The sequence below is a fragment of the Nasonia vitripennis genome, chromosome 5 (assembly GCF_009193385.2).
Source record: "Nasonia vitripennis strain AsymCx chromosome 5, Nvit_psr_1.1, whole genome shotgun sequence".
Taxonomy (NCBI): domain Eukaryota; kingdom Metazoa; phylum Arthropoda; class Insecta; order Hymenoptera; family Pteromalidae; genus Nasonia; species Nasonia vitripennis.
The window spans coordinates 1892761-1909916 of record NC_045761.1 but is presented as its reverse complement, the minus strand read 5'-3'; the positions used below and the strand labels follow the sequence as shown (position 1 = coordinate 1909916).

The window sequence follows — 17156 nt, the reverse complement described above, 5'->3', positions numbered from 1 at the left end:
CATTGAAAAAAAACTGAAAGCGCGGACTTACTCCCCCGGTGTATAGTATATGCGAGCGGCAGAGAAGAGAGAAAAAAAAGTAGTATATCTATACGCGAAAACCCAATTCTGGAGAGCGAAGATAAAAAGAGATATCGATCTCTTTTATCGCTCCGGCAGGAGAGCTTGCGCTCGCGACTTGAAAAGCTCGAAGCGAAATATCTTTAAAGCTGTAGCCACTATCTCTGCAGAAGCCATCTATAAATCGAACTATTGAGCCTCGCTTTGAGAGGCATAGACACTGCTGCATCGAATACTCTGTTCCTTGCGCTGGTCCGATACTCGCGAGCCTTGTGTACACACAGATATAGAAACCCTATACACGGTTAAAAAAATACTGCGCAGTACACACGCTGAAAAAATAATAAGCCCTGCATCATTGAAAAAGTTTACATAGGTTTGTATTATCCAGTGTTGAATTAGCTGCCGAGCGACCTCTTTTCTAAAGAAGGATTTCAGCGACGCGCAGCACGGATTTATATATCTATTGCATCTTTTATTTACTTCCGCGCGATCCTAAAACGCTTTTTATGAGCTCCGATCACGCGCGAAAAAAGCATACATAATCAACGTTGATACGCGCGCAAATATACCGAAATAAAATCCGCGCGCTCTTGCAGTTTTGAATTTTTCAGATTGCGCTCGCGACACTCGCATTAAAAGCGAGGCAAACACGGTGTTGTTTAAACAAAGCTGGAAAAACAGAGGGCTGGTTACAGTAGGCGCCGCGCGCGTTAATCCAGTGTGTATCAATTTCCCAGCTAACCCAATAAATCAATTCGCGACTCGCGTGAGCGCATCCCCGACAGCATTATAAGGTATTATCCGTTATATGTGCGTACAGCAATAACAGCGCACGCTAGCTGCGTATACACGAGGGCGTCACGTACGCAGGTTAACGGGTAATCGGATCAGCGTAATAAGGGTCTTTCTTGCACAGCCGCCAGGAGAGGTAACCTTAGACTCGGCTGTCTTCGAACTTTCTGACACATGTGGCGTCTTAACGTCACGGAACCGCGAAAGCTCGCGGATGCAGCTTTCGCGCCGTTATGCCATATATGTATAGCGCGCGAGAGAGAGCGAGTTCAACAGATTAAATTTTGCCGCGCGGAATAAGCGCGGGCAATATGTACACTCCGGCAGCACCGCGAACTTTTAATAAGTTCGAAAGGCCGGATGGAAAAAGTTGATGCTTACATCCTCATAAATGCGATATGAAGTCGTATTTCGCTCGAATGATCGTGATTCTGATTTATACTTGTGCGGCGATCGTTTCAAAGTTATACGCCACTTCGACAAATAAAAAATAAAGCGTATCGTATGTGGGTCAATTTTCGAGTCGAGAATCGAGTGTGTGACGCCATATTAATATTGATAATCATGCTCGTTTCTAAATGTATACACCGAATTAATTGCGCTCGACCCGAATCGCTGTATGTTGCTACACGCGTTTATGAATTTTCCAGCGTACAATTCAGCCGTGTCTCGTTCGCTCTCTCCCTCACTCTGTGTACCTACAAACTAGAACGCGAGAAAAAAAATAAACCGACGGACAAACGTTCGCCGATGTAACGGCGTCGGTTCGACTAATAACGCATCTTATACTGTCGCATTAAAATTCGTTATGCAAAAGCCAATCTATAGTTAAAACAACGAGAGCTTGATTAGTCCGAAAATACTCGTTGTATTTACTCGCAATTACGCGCAAGATAACACGTGAAATTGTAGTATCGATATAAAGCGGAGCGTTATACACATTTGAATTTTACTCAATTATCGTATCCGCAGCTCGAATTGAATTCTGGCCCGAAATAATTATACGCGCGAAGCTTCAGCGAAAAACCGTTTGAAATTCTGCCAAACAGCTCGTTTAATTTTTTCCAAAGTTTTATTCCCCCTTTTTTACTTTCAGTTCGTCCTTTTTCCAGAGACAATTTAACAGCTTCTTTTTCCAAGGCTCCCGGCGTGTAACCCGATAACGCGCCGGAGTGCCGTCCATCTGTTAGCTTCGAAAAAGCTCCTGCGCCCTTTACGAAAAATTCACTCTGCCACGATTAAAATCCATCGGCGTACACGCACGGCGGGCTTTGATTGCGAAAAAACACGCGAAAAATCGAGCTCCATTCTTATGAACAAAAAAAAGCACAAGTAAGTCGGCGGGCATGGATCAAAACAAGCTTTCGTGCTCGCGCTTAAAAATACATCGTCGTCGCGTGCAGCGAGCATCAATGATAAACGCAATCGATTTGTATACCCGAGACGGAAGGGAGGGATTATCCCTTTATAAGGCGACGGTGGCGGTAGCGCGTCGTCTTAGGCGAATAATGAGGCGAATAAAGCCGACGTTACATACTGACACTCTTTTTCCGTAGCTTCGCGCTATATAATAGCGCCTCGCAAGCTCGCGCGCGGCGGCGCTAAAAATGAGATATGGAGGGGATTAAAATTGAGAGCGAAGCGGCAGGCGTGCCTTTAGAACCTAGTGGGAAATCAGGAGGCCCTGGTCTTAACGGCTCCCGGCAGCCGCTCGGTGGCCGTGTAATTTTTAAAAAGTTGATTAAAACAGACAAGGCTCTAGGCCGCCGCGCGCGGTTTCTCCTCCTCGTCGCTGGAATTCTATGCGGCTGCCGTGTCTGTATAAAGCCGGATGTGAATAAGTAATTTTGACGCTCTTGATCGTTTTATCAATTGAGCCCGTTTGTCGCACCCCGAGCAAGTTTCTTCTCTCTCTCTCTCTCTCTCTCTCTCTCTCTCTCTCTCTCTCTCTCTCTCTCTCTCTCTCTCTCCACTTTGATGGAGCGTCGGCTTAGCCTCGCTCTCGTTCATTTTGCCGCGCTGTAACTAGTTTTAGTAATGGAGGACTTTGGCCTGGGCACTTGAGAGAGGAAAGGGCTCTGTAAAGCTAGATGGGTTTTAAAAATTCCGATTCGGTTAACGCGCGCGGCGAGATGGCCACGCCGTCGTTTTTATTTCGTTCTTTCTTCGTGCGGCAATGAGAACTTCCAAATGCACTTTTGCGACACACGCCGCGCTTGCCGTCCCATCGATCAATTAGGAAACAAGTTCGAAACTGTGCCGTCAGGCCGCCATTGTGCCGAAATAGTTTATTGACTGTGATTGATCTCCGAGCCGATGTTGCTAACTATTTGAAAACTACTGTAGAGCACGAAATAATGAGAAAAAACGAATCACCAAAAATTTAATAAACACATCGCAGCGCCGGCTATTGGAATTACGCTCGAGTTCTCTCTTTCTCGCGTAGGCATTCAAATTCCGCCAATAAAAAGGACAGTTTTCACACAGGCGCGCCGAGCTTCGTCGAAACGAGAGTTCCTTGTGCCGTTCTGCCAACGAACCTGCCGACAGTCTCGTAAAAGTTGCGCTCGCTTTGAGTCGCGCGCGCCCGCGCACGTGCGACTTTTTCCGCTCCCTCCTCAAGAAAATCAGCGTAGCTACATACATAGCTTTCCTCCGTCGTCGCGCAAATCCGGTTTTATTGACTGGGAAACGAGGCGTGGAGTTATGAGAAATTCGAAAAGTACCGAACTTGTCGCCCCCCCCCCCTCTCTCTTTCTCGGCAAGAAACTCGCAACGGAGATGGTCCGGGAAGCTAGCTCGAGGAAGAAGGCATGGCGTATACCCGCTAGAGATATACGTATATACACGGGCGAGCTTTAAGGTTACCCGGGGCCAACTTCTCGCTAAGGTCCCGACGCTACGACCGCGCCGCCGCTGAAAATTTCATTAAAATACCGGGAATAGTTTGGAAGTTCTAATCGGTTCGAAGGACGTATGCGCGCACTAAACGCCTCAAACATCCTCTGCCTGCCAACGTGCCGACCTGCTGCTGCTACTTCTTCTTCTCTCTATACCGCCTGCGCGCGAGCTTTCGCCATTAATCCGATATTGCGTGGCGTGCGCGCAGTGTTCCTTAATTGTTTGCGAAATTAATACTGCAACAGGTACATCGTCGCGGATTTCTAATCGCATGAACTCGAATAACGGCGTGCAAAGACACCTATCGCGAACCTTTCTGATTTTTCTTAAAAATAATTGCAGCGAGAGAGCTTTTTATTGCATCGCTGCGCGAGATGCGCTGTGTAATTAATTCTCCGCTGCTTTTGACGCGCGCGCGCGCGTTCCATTCCCGCTGCGACAAAAAGTTAATTAATAGAGAGCGAAGAATGCCGCGCATTCGGCCGAGATAGGCTACGTAATAATGCGTCATGGAGTAGCTACTCGATTGGGAACCGTATCGGTTTCTGTTTACTGCCCTATATCGCAGCTGGTTTTGAAATTGGACACGTTCCGCGTTTAATTCCGTCCCCTTGCGGAGCTCGAAAGTAAACCTAGCGAACGAATGAGTAAAGCTCGTCGTCGAGATAGCGGCGATTACTCTCGGAAAAATTCGCGCTGCAAAAAGTCGCGAGCCAACGCATCCCTCCAAACACACACACGCGCAAGCGCTTGACAAATCGCGACACACACATACGGCCGGCCTAATTCGCGGCCCGCGGGCTTGGAGAGAAAAAGCTGGAAGGGAGAGAGAGAAGCTGCTGGAGAAGTCGAGGTAGAAAGCGAGCCGGGCTTTTGAACCGCTGCCAGAGATTTCAATCGAGCTTGCACCCGATAGAGACTTTTTCTCGCGGACGCTTAGGCCAATAAACGGGCCGTGCCGGAGGCAGCAGCGCCTCTAGCTGCAAACGTAATCTCTCTCTCTTGTAGTTTTACCCTCTTGGTCGCTGTATAGGGGAGTATCGTGAAACGCCAGCCTCACAACGAAGACCGCGTGAAGGAGGCGTGTACAAATTTTTGTAGCAATAGCAATTTATATCCTCGTCAAAGCGCGCCAGATAACAAGCTATACACGGGATCATCCGTAGTTTTAATTATTCGCAGAATTTCGGCAGGTCTTTGAGCTAATCCCGCCGGCGCGCTGATTTTTCATTACAGAATTTTAATGAAACATTCGCTCTCTGCCAATTACGCTGCCCATCAATTTTAATTGTGTGTCGCGAAAAATCTCTTCCCGCCCGCATCGCCCACCTAATTATGAAAATTAATGGGCCTCTGTTTCGCCCATATCCCCCCTCGGCGCGTAGTATCGGACGACCTCAAAGCTCCCGACAATTTTCACAACAGCGAAATACCTTGCGTCTTTAGAAAAGGCTTCGCCGCGCGTCGTCGTAATAAAAAGCAGTACCTGCATTCGCAGGAATTTCATAATTAACAGGGCGTGTTTATTTAATGCCGCAGCTCTGTAAGCGTCTTAAAATTACTCAAACAAAGTTCGCGCACAAGTTCGTTAAGGCCCGGGCAACTGCAAAAAGAGCTTGCACGCATGAGCTGAGCAGCCCTCCCGCCGTGCCAGCAAGAATAACGGAACACGCTATTTAAATTTTCTTCGCGGCCCGACCACTCGCGCATAGCTGCTTAAAGTCGCTTCGGAGAGGCTCTGCTTGCCTTTTTTTCGGGAGAGGCGAAATAAAAATAACAACTTTGATATATGCACACAGCGGCGGCAAGAGGCCGGAAAAAGGGAAGGTAGAGGGGGAGGGGAAACACCGCGGGGGAGCAAGAGTGGCGCGACGACGCTCGTGTACACGGGGCGCGCAGCGTCTGAAAATTTCGTGAGAGAGAGAGAGAGTGTATGAGCTTTGTCGCGGAATAAGCTTAGTTAAGGTGGAGCTCGGCTTGTTGGGCTGTAAAACACTGTCGTAATGGCTTTGCCGCTGACGTTTCAAGTCTCCCGCTCTTCTCTCCGTAATATGCTCGTACGCCGGAGTGAAAATGAAGAGAGCGAGGGCACACAAAGCGAGAGAGAGAGAGATAATTAGAAACAGAAAGGAGTTGTTTAATAAACTGCGTTCTCGCACGCGGCGGTGCGCTCGGCGTGTCATCGCACAGCGAGCGGCTGAAAAATCGCAAGAAAAGTTCGTCAGACGGGAGAAAATTCAGCCCCATCAGTCCGGCTCTCGGTATAATAGGAAGCGATATAAGACGGCTGCAAATAAAAGAGAGGGACTGCCGCCGCGCGACGACGAAGAGGAGCGAAGCCTGGCAGGCAGGAAATGCAGGGAATCGTTTTCCTTAACTGGCACTGCAGCCGCCGCCGAAAAAGCAATCTCGCCGCGGCAGCTGCGCCGCGTCGGAAATAAGACAACGTTCTAAATATCAAACGATCGGAGGCTCGCCGCATTTTTTCCTATTCTCTCACTCTCTTTCACGCGCTCTTTCTCCGTTTATATCGTCGCGGCAGCGGCAAAGCTCTCGCGGGAGCAGCGAAATCACGTTAGACTCGAGACGACCTCGAGGCGTGAATGGCCTGACGGCGGCTCTATTGGAGAATTTCTCACATTTTTCTGTCCCTTTGTGCGCGAGAGGCCTCCGCCATTCCACCTTCCAAATAATTCGCGTCTCACTGAGGGGTTGACGCCTTCTATTTCTCTTGGCGTATTGTTGAACACTCGAATTCGTAATGAATACAGCTCAAAGCTCGCTATAATAACGAAACAATCGATCTTGTTTGTCTCAGGTCGTGTGGATCCACGTTGGCAGGCAGATGCTGGTCTCGGTGCACAAGCACGTGGTCACGAGGATCTCGAGGTTCTCCGTGTCGAACGACAATCAGAAGACATGGCTGCTGCACATACGCAGCGTCGAGCAGCAGGACCGTGGCTACTACATGTGCCAGGTCAACACGAACCCGATGATCAGCCAGGTCGGCTTCCTCGAGGTCGTCGGTAAGATCTATGTAGTATATGTAATTGCTTTTGAGAGCCGAGTAAAAAAAGAATGAGATCAAATAGTCCGGGAAAACGTAATCCTATCCGCGTGTCCGATTGCAGTACCGCCCAACATATTGGACTCGGAGTCGACGTCGAGCACGGTGGCGGTGCGCGAGCACCAGAACGTCACGCTCACCTGCAAAGCCGACGGCTACCCGACTCCCAAGCTCAAGTGGAAACGCGAGGATAATCAGGTGATACTCGTCGATCGCCGGACAAAAGGTAACGTTCAACCTACAGCTTTTCTACCCTAGTGTCTAAAGCGCAATTATACCAACGGCTCGTTTGCCTAAAAGAGAAAACACAATTAAAATCATTCAAAAAGCGCACGTGCGAGCATAAACACGAGCGCGATAAAGAGCGAGGGTGCGATATCGCGCGTTTAATTTTCTTAGCCGCCGCGGCATAACGCACTACTCGCTTTCCCGCGCTCGAGGCACACACGCGCGATGCGAACGGGAGATTAGCCGCCGGATTTATGCGAACTAGGGGATAGCGCGAAGATGGAGTGTGTGCAGCGAGGAGCTTCGCGCTTCTTAAATATCGCAGGGATTAATCAAGCGCGCTTTTCTGTACGGATCGCCAATCTCGCGAGCTTCAATATAACGCGAACTCGAAATCGTCGTCGAGCAAAACGCGGAAATGAAACGTACGAAGCGCCGGAGCGGTGGAAGAAGCAATATAAGTGATATTACAAGAGCGCAGTAGACGAGAGAGAAAAAAAAAACGAAAAATTATGCGCGCACACGTCGTCGAAAGGGGCGAAGAGAGAGAATATGCGGCGCTCGGCGATGGAATTATGAGAGAAAGAGAGAGAGAGAGAGAGAGAGCGCGCATAAGTTATGCGATCGCCCTCTCCTACTTCTTTCGAGAGCGCGGGTAGATGCGCGCTTATACAGCGCTAATTAAAAAATAGAATTGCCTCCGCGCGCGCGCGGCTCCTGTGCACCGGCGGCGGGCGATCAATTTCGCGGGGCTTGATGAATGAGTATGATAATCGTTCGCCCCGCGGCGCCGAAGACACAGCCGACGCCGCTGGCGGACTATACGGGCTTTTCGCATAACGAGCCTGTCTCTCGGCTTGACTTTGAGTGCGCTCGTTCTCGCGCTTCTTTTTCCTTATCATTCAAGAGCGCCGCGAGAGAGAAATTCGAATCTACTGCGGGAGAGCGAATTTTTATTCGTAAGACGATTAAATCGGGATAAAGCGCAGGTAGACACACACGATAGAGAGGAGCGAATGGAATTCAATCGATCTGAGCATCGCATAATTCAAAGCTATACCCACTACACACAAGACTTTGGCGCGCCGATCAACGCGCAATCAGCCGCCCAGGCGAAAGAACACGGCGAGCATCGAGCGAGCGCCGCTGCGCTGCATTAGCCGAATCGGGTAATCGATGCAACGCGCCTCGTATATTCCACCGGTAAGCGGATTCATTCCGACGCATTATCGCGGAAGTGCTCGTGCTTTCAGCCCCTGTACACACACGCGCGGGTATTTCCACAGACTCGCACACACACACACACACACACACGCACACGTATAGAGTCGGGCGTAGTTCGCGTCGCGGGAAATGTGGCGGGCTAATAAGGGAAGGAAAAGAGAGAGGGAGAGAGAGAGGCTGCAGACGTTCATTCCGAGAGCTTCCAACGGCTCGAAGTGCTGCAGCTTTCTCTCGGCAAACGCGATGCCGTGCCAAGTACTAATTACATATTTAGAGTGGCTCCGCGAATTAGGCTTTCGGTTTTCCGAAAGGTGGCTTAACAAAGAGTTCCGCCGCCGCTTTAGGGTTACACGGCAGGTAGAGGATTTAATGCTTCGAGCTGCGGAACATGGAATTCCCGGCTGAGGGATTACGCATGCGATAGTGGATTGTGTGAAAAATTCAACTCACCCGCCGAGTAATATCGTTTATCGTTGCGTATAGTGATCAATAGTCGCGCGGACCCAGCAGGTGCGCCCGAGAGACAATATAGGTGTGCCATCAGGAGCAAGCTGCAAGTGGCGTTGACAGCTCCTCGCTGACGCCGCGTGATTATGCTGGACGACCGCAGGGCTGGGCTGCCCAGCGCCTCAGCTCAGTCCGACAGGGAAACATTGCGGTTTCCTTTCGCTCTCGGCACTTGACACTCGCTGCTCTACTGCCAGTACATCAGGCCGTAAGCGTAGACCGGACAAGACACATGTGCCTGCAGTAGGGCTATCGTTGTCGCGTTAACGCACCCTGGCGGATAGACACTCGAATACGTGTACGAATCTATGAGAGGACTTCGCTGAAACGCCTCTGCCCGCGATTCGGCGAGCAGTTGAGTTATAGCAGCGAGGGAAATACGAAAAGTTGGCGGTCTGTTTTCACAGTGTATGCCGCAAAGCCAAAGCGAGCTTTCGGGGGAAAAGGATCCTCAAAACAAACTCTCGCCTGCAAAAATCCGCAGCTTTGATTTTAATCACTATTCCAAGCGCCGCAGAAACTCAAAGGGATTTCAATAATTGACTATGTTTCTCTCGAAAAAGTATATTTCTCTTGAAAACGACGAGGCTATCAGCACGAGTCTCGTTATTCCCGAGTTGAGTTATCTGTATCAACAGCTTCAATTAAAAGGTGGAAAAAGTTTCAGTCCAAACTGTTCATAAATTATCGAGCAGAGCTCGACTACCGCGGCTCCACCCCGACTTCGCCAACTCAAAGTAAATAAATTGCGACCCCCGCAGGAAAATCTATCGCCGCGGCCCCCTTCTCTCTCTCTCTCTCTCTCTCTCGACGAGAGCTACTTTCGAGCGTAGAGCGAGTCTTCTGTGCAAATCGTCGAAAGTCAAATTAATCCTCGAATTTTTCCGATCATCCGAATACACGCAGCTCGACGAATTCTAACAAGTGTCGGGGGCGAATATAACGAGGACTCGCTACATATCGCAACACGTGTGCAGTAAAAGCCGCGACACGGCGAGTCTATCGCTATGAGAACTGACAAACTTGAAGCTCGTTAAAACTTCTCGCTGCCCGTGTGACATGCATCCGTACACAGATAGAAGCGCACGCGCGAGTAGACACGTTCGAGCGACGTCGCTATGTGCAGTCGGGCGCAGATTGAAAAGAAGAGAAAGAGCGAGTGTATCGCGCAAAAATTGGCGAGTGTGGATCTTAATGCCGCGTCGCGCCACTTTAGGGGGCACGGGAGAGCTGTGAAAGCCAATTGCTGTAGTTTGGAGATTCTTGCGGCTGGGTAATTGTCTATACTTAATCGGCTTGTCGAGCCTCCTCGCGTATGTTTGCCGGTGGCGAACACACACGCGGGCGCGATTGATAGAGGATAAATTATGCCGTGCTTCTATATGCGCATTGTGTGTACTCGCGCGGCCGATATTTCCCCGTTAACCATTCATAGAGTGGGCTCGGATGCGATCAGGGCGCGCGTTTGCGCTTTGGATTTATATGCCTGGTATGCGCCGTACTTTACTCCTGCCGGATACGCATATATAATATACGTATAGAACATCGTCGGGAAAAGGAAATTAAGATCCTCGCGTGTTGAATAAACACGAAAGTCCGTACCGGGATCGCTCTCGAGTTATCGCAGCGGATAATCTAAGTAATAGCTGGTAATGGGGCCGCGCCGCGCTGAGAATTCTATACAATGTCCAAACATGCTAATGCATCCCTCGCTGCTCTGAAAGGGCCGACGCCGGGATTCAATGAAACATTTGAGTTTATAGAAAACCGATACGTCTTCGATCAGAAGCTCGTTACTGTATTTCACTGCAGTGCCGACTATCGCAAACTTTGGCCTTTCACCGAAAGCAGCAGAAGAGCGAGAGAGAGAGAAAGAGAGAGAGAGAGAGAGAGAGAGAGAGAGAGAGAGAGAGAGAGAGAGAGAGAGAGAAAGTTCGCGTACCGGATGACCGTAAAAAGCTCGCCACCCGCGCGCTTTTATGCAAGGGCGTGTTTCGCGGATCGGTTTTGTTCTACACCGCACCGCGCTCTCCTATATAGAAATGGATTTCACACAGCGCTTTTTGCTACGTTACTCAACGCGAAATATATGATGCCAACATATCGGACATTCGTTCGCACCGTGTAGAATCACGCCGGTGTACACTAATCTCGCAGTTTGTATACACAACAGTCGAGCGGCTAACAAAACGACATCGCTGCAAGCCTTCGTTAGCCGCGGCGCGCCTTGCAAACTCTCTGGGAAGTCTCTTATTCCCTTTTTCCCCCCGCTTACGGCGGCGCCCTCTCATTTCTCCTCTCTATATGTTTCCGTAACTCTCGGACTCTCGGTCTTCTCCTTTCCTCGAGTCGGTTTATGGGCTTCTGCCGAGCTTCCAAACGCACATTACAATAGTTCTTGCGGCGACTTTCGAGGCCCCGCAAGTTTCGCCGTAAATTGCCTCGGCACTCCGTGTAGCCGCGAGAGAGGCAGAGAGCAAGAACGCCTCGAGAGTTGATGCAACGCAGACTTGCGCTACCTACCTCGGTCGATTTATATATTTGAGGCCAACTTTGCTACGTTTAATGCTCGCGCTCGCGCGGAATGAAGACATCACGCAACAAGGCTGTAAAGACGTCGCGACGGCTGCATTTTTCGCCTTGATTTCCCTGATATTATACTTAACACCATCGCTTCTTATGTTGCAGTGTTGACGCACGAGGGCGATCAGCTGAACCTGACGAAGATCACGCGAAACGAAATGGGCGCCTACCTCTGCATAGCGAGCAATGGCGTGCCGCCGACTGTCAGCAAAAGGATCATCGTGGACGTTGAGTGTGAGTGTTTCACTTTCCAACGTCCCGTATTTACCCTCTCGCTCTGCACTATTTGCTTGCTTTATCAACGGCGAGAAAAAATGTTCATCCAGCGTTATTCTTATAAATAAAGCACAGAACTGGATACTCGATGAACGGGGAGAAATGGCGGCGGAAACCGAATATCCAACCGGCAGAGTAAAAAGAAGAGCCGCGGAAATTCAATAGCCTTTTATCGTTTTATATTTCATGAGTATATCTGTGGATATTTTAAATATTCAAAGTGACGCGGTGCTGCGCTCTCGTTTGGCGTTTTCGATAATTCCGCGACTATTTATGAAAAATTCGACGTATCGCGAGGCGGTGATATCCAATTTCGGAAATTCGCACATCTGCTCCGCAAGCTTCTCTAAACAGCGTTTAAGTAACGATGGATCCGGGCTAACCGTCAATCTGTGCGCTGGCGGTCTATTGAAAAGTTATCCTTTCAAGCTTCAATCTCGATCCCCGCACTTTGACGCGCGAGCGTCATCACTTTTCATCATCGAAAAATGCCCCGACTCGTCTCTTTGGCGCCCGCGCGTGCACTCTCCCCGTGGAAGCTTTCAAGTCTCAAGGCAACTTCGAAGCCGCTAGCCCGGGGCTGTGTGCGCGTAGGCGGCGAGGAAAGGCGCGGGGGGAGGTGCGGAAGGCTGTATTGTTTAAATTTCATTCCTCCCAGCGGTGTGCGTGCGCGCGTGTATGTGTGTACGCGAGCGAGCGCACCACTCGATGGCACTAGATTGGCGTTGCATGTATAGCCGAAGAGAAGAAGCCCATGGGAAATACGGCGGGAGCAGGCAAGCGTCCCGCAGGTCCCGGTCATTTTTCCCTTTTATGCCTTCCATTCGTTCGTGTCACTCGGCGAACGAGCGAGCTGCTCTCGCGTAAACACCATCGGGAGAGAGCCTGCGAGTGAGTGCTGCTGCTGCTGTTATACGCCCGCGGGACAAGCGCCACGACGATGCAGGCGCATAAGTAATATTCGAACGTATATCGCGGTGGCTCGTATTTTCTCGACGGATTCGGCTCCGGATAGTACAACAGTTTCATCGCCTCTGATGTGCCCGTATTATAAGATTCGAGTAGCCCAAATATTCCGGCAATAAAGCCCCTCGGCGTCGAGCTATTTACCCGTGTATATCATCAAACGAGCAGCGGCAGGCGTCTGACGCTTGTTTGCCGAGCTTCAACGAGGGGACGCTAAACATAATACTACGGCGAGTTGCAACAGCATGAACGTCGACGACGACGACGACGGCGGCGTACTCTGCGCGCGCACTAGTCGCAGGGGCAGTGTACGGGGACGTCTCTGTACTAGCTGACTCTCGGAAGCTTCGGCGGAGAAGTATGCGTTAATTAGGGGGTCAGCGAGGCAATCTGCGGATTTGCGGCAAGCCTTCCCCACCGCATGCCACGCGCGCGAGCGCAATCCCGATATACGGATTCGCTGGATGTGTGCGGCTCACTCGTGTGTGCGTGGCTGCAGTGTATAGATATAAATGAGCTGGCGAGAGAGACGAGTCACTGGCGCCGCGATAAACGCGGAGTCGCTTTTGAAATTTTCCACTGCTTTGTCCGCTGCATTCAAACTGCGATTCGCGTGTACACAGGCGATGCCTCGTAATGCTTATAGGTGCATTATACGCGTTATGCGTATACGGCTTTTAACACCGCGTAAAACTATTGTTGATGAAGAACGAGCTGTTGATCGCCATAGCGGGCTTCTGAAAATCATTAATCATCGCTTTATGCCCCCGCGCTCACCTCCCATCCCCTTAGATCCCGCTGTGAGGGAGAGCCATGCGGGGACGTAGAACCGATAAAACTGCGCTTGTTGAGGCGTGATTTATACGAGCGATTTTTTTTGGTTTACGAGCACGAGCGTTGAACAAGGGATCAAATCGGTTATTCAATTTTTGTGGACTTTGGTAATTTAGCGTCGCTGTACGCTCATGAGATGAATTTTTTTCGTTTTCGAGAACGTACCTCGTAAGGGGCCTTGGGTGTATTATTTAATTCGATGACTCGACGGCTGAAAAATTATCCAGCCGATAAAAGTGTGTCTGGCATTTTTTTCACTGAAACCTCTGCGGATTTGTCGTCGCGCAATCGGGTCGGGCGATAAGTCGCTCTCAATAACGCGAAATAAAAATGTGGCCGCGACGAGCTTGCGCGCTTTATGAAACATGTCCGACCCAGCTTTTTTACGAGGCTCTCCCTTAACTTCATGCGCCATTCACGCAACACGTACGTGTCACGTGTGGGACGTTAGTCGCGTGCTTTATCTGCGCCGGGACGAGGATGGTTCCGATTTATCGCTCAGCCAGCGCCACGGCGCATATTATACACAGCAGACGCAGCCCCGCTCTATGCGACTATATAGAGCCAGCGCATTGTCTCTCGATCGTGGCGCGGCTGCTGTGTGTGTGGGTGTATGTGTACACGTTAGTCGAATGCGGGGAATACGAAAATCACGCGACGAAACCGACTCTTTGACTTGGCAGGAGAGTCACGTGCGGGCCCTGTGTTTTATGCCAGACTCGCTCTCCCGGTGTCAAATGCCGCGCGTCTATTTGCCGCCGTGGCCGCTGCTGCGGATACGTTAAAATTTGAATAAGCTGCAACGGAGAGAAAACACATATGCCGCGTATCATACACCTCGACCGGTTGATGGAGCTCTCCTTCGTTTTAATTATATACGTCGAAGCCCTATAGGCACAACTTCGAATAACCAAGCTCAAATATGGGAGAAAACAGCGGAAGAAATTTCCCGAAGGCAAATTTAATCAATGTATTTTAAAAAAGCTCGCGGGAAAACGTTTACACTATATATGGGCGCTGCGGAAAAACTTTCGGATCGAAACCCACAGAGGGAAGAATAGCCGGTACGCGCGTATACGCGCGCACGCCCGTGCAATCACACGCAGAATTAAACGAAAAGCGAGGCGGAGCGAAAGAGAAGCACATTCATCGAGAGAGAGAGAGAGAGAGAGAGAGAGAGAGAGAGAGAGAGAGAGAGTTCGGACGTGATCCGCCCCCGCGGCTAGCCCGTGGGAGACTTTCCCTCGACCGATACAAAATAGAATTTCAATTATCGAAACGAGCCTTTATCTCGAAATAATTCATCCGGGCGCTGCTGTGTGCGTTTGTTGACTGCTCGCGAAGTAAAAGCATTTTGTTCCTTTCCCCGCGAGCCCGCGCGTAGGCTTCCATTTACCCCGCCGGCTGCCGGCGCTTCGATATTGCAGCGAAAAAGGCAAAAACTTATTACATTGAAAACCACTCACTCGACGTCGGGATTAATCCGGACTCTTTTTCTCCCCCCCCCTCTCTCTCTCTCTCTCTCTCTCTCTCTCTCTCTGTACTCGTAGGCACTTTGATCTGCGCGTGTCGTGAAAAGTGATGCGCGCCATATAAAATACTGAAATTGGAACGCGAAAAATCTCGCTTCGTCGCCGGAGCTCGATTGCATTCAATTCTATATCTGTGCGTAAACAAAGCAAAAAATATGTGAAAGAGCCGCGGTCGGTTGCGTGTCCGTTTTTTGCAGCTATTTTTATTCGACTTCGATATCGTATTCTCTGTTCCAGTCTCGCCGATGATCTTTGTGCCGAATCAACTGGTGGGCGCACCGTCCGGCACCAACGTGACGATCGACTGCCAGACAGAGGCTCACCCGAGAGCCATCAGCTACTGGATGTTCAACAACTCGATGGTCTTGTCAAGTGAGAAATACGCGACGGAAACGGAGCAGAACAGCTACCGGAATCACATGCGTCTCACCATCAGGAATCTCCAGCCAGGCGACTTTGGCAACTATCGATGCATCAGCAAAAACTCCCTCGGCGAGACCGAGGGTTCCATCAGGCTTTACGGTGAGCTGTGTGTGTTTGTGCACGTCTCTGTGCACGTCTATAGTATGTAGCATATGCTAATGTCGCGTGCGCGTATTTGCGCGATTGATATTTGAAGCTCGCGCCCGACGCGTTCGGAATTAGCTCGACCATTATATTTTGATACGCGCTCGCTGTGCTTCTTTTTCGGAACCCGAACTAAACGCTTAATAAAATAATACTCGTCGTTAGCGGCGAAATGATTACCGCGATAGATATACCGCTTATGAAATTAGTATCGATAAATCAAAGCAGCTATATTCGCGAGTTCGCTAATATGCGCTCTTGTTACGATTCAGCGAATAATTCGCTTAAAATTTAATTGTCAGCCGCAGACGCCCGAACGAATGCCAATTGAACCGTCTGTCTGTTTCAGAATTTTTGAAGCCCTCGATATCGCCGAAAGCGACGGAGATCAAGAGCAGCGCTAACAAAGAAGGTGAGCTGTGCTATCTTTCTCTCTTAGTGCCTATAGCATACTTCCGACCACCTTGGGGCACAGAGTTTTGACGGGATGAAAAAAAGATAACCCTTCGGAATACACTCTCGTATTCGGCTCGAATATTCGAGTATGGAAAAGAGGATTATTAAAGACACGCTGGATAAAAACAGCTCACCGGTCGCGAACTTTTCGGGGAGATGTATAATATGCATGTACATCGTAAGCTTTCGGCTTTCGGCGCCGTTACAGCGTTACCTCTTTTTCACTCCGGGCCGCAAATGGCAGCTTGCATTATTGAGCAACGACGGGAGAATAATAACATGGGCGAAATAGTAGCGAGAGAAAGTAATAGGTCAGGTCACAAGGGCTATTCTCCGCGCGGCTGAACCGCAGGAGAGAGATCACCAGCGGCGATATAATGCATCGGGTTCTTCGATTTTTCCAATCGACTAATTACAAACTCATACGGTGTAGCCTTAAATATGCGAATCCGCGCAAGCGTTAAAACCGCGAGAATACTCATCAGTTCGGAGAATCGAGGAGATAGAATGAGATTGAAGTCGATAAATTAGAAGCGAGAGACGCCGGGTGATAAAATTTCAATCGGCGCTAATTGTGATCGACCGACTTTTTTACGTCTCCGCAGCGAATCGATATTATACCCTCCAGCTTCTCCATAAAGCACCACTCGTCCCTCTCCGACAAACATACATTATATTCTCCCGAAACGAATTCCTCGCGTTCCCCCCTACCTAACGTATTCTAAACTCAGGTTTTCCTGTTTCATGCTCGCGCGAGCTCGCGTATATTTCAGGAGACCAATCTCAATATGCTGCATTATTAACTCCCCTTCTCTGCAAGCCACGCGCTTGACTTTGGCACACGCAAACACACACACACACACACACACAGACACACACGCAGCTATCTGCAGCCGCCATTCTTTCCTTATCGCGCGCTGGGAAATATGAAAAATAGCTTCGACAGATGGGAAAGCCTGAGGGAGAAAGACGAGAGAAAAGAGAGACAGAGTGAGCGTATGTTGTCGAGGGTGCAAACGAGGTCGATGATGAAGCGCCGATAGAGAGCCGATAGGTGTGTGGAAAGAGGGTGGAAAACATTTAAGGGATGTTGAATTAGCGCCTGTACCGCGCTTTATCGTGTACTATCAATTATGCAAGCCCTGTCGATCCACGCGCCG

At 49.8% G+C, this 17156-nt stretch overlaps 1 protein-coding gene across 3 annotated transcripts in view; it reads left to right on the top strand.

Annotated features, from left to right (window-relative positions):
- LOC100122873 (lachesin) overlaps positions 1 to 17156 on the top strand; it is a 139226-nt gene that overhangs the window by 95146 nt on the left and 26924 nt on the right. For all 3 annotated transcript variants that reach the window (XM_008203652.3, XM_008203651.3, XM_016986967.2), the window contains exons 4-8: positions 6575 to 6782; positions 6888 to 7049; positions 11471 to 11599; positions 15211 to 15495; positions 15890 to 15952. In XM_008203652.3, coding sequence (XP_008201874.1) covers positions 6575 to 6782; positions 6888 to 7049; positions 11471 to 11599; positions 15211 to 15495; positions 15890 to 15952 — 847 coding nt within the window. The remainder of the gene's footprint in view (positions 1 to 6574; positions 6783 to 6887; positions 7050 to 11470; positions 11600 to 15210; positions 15496 to 15889; positions 15953 to 17156) is intronic.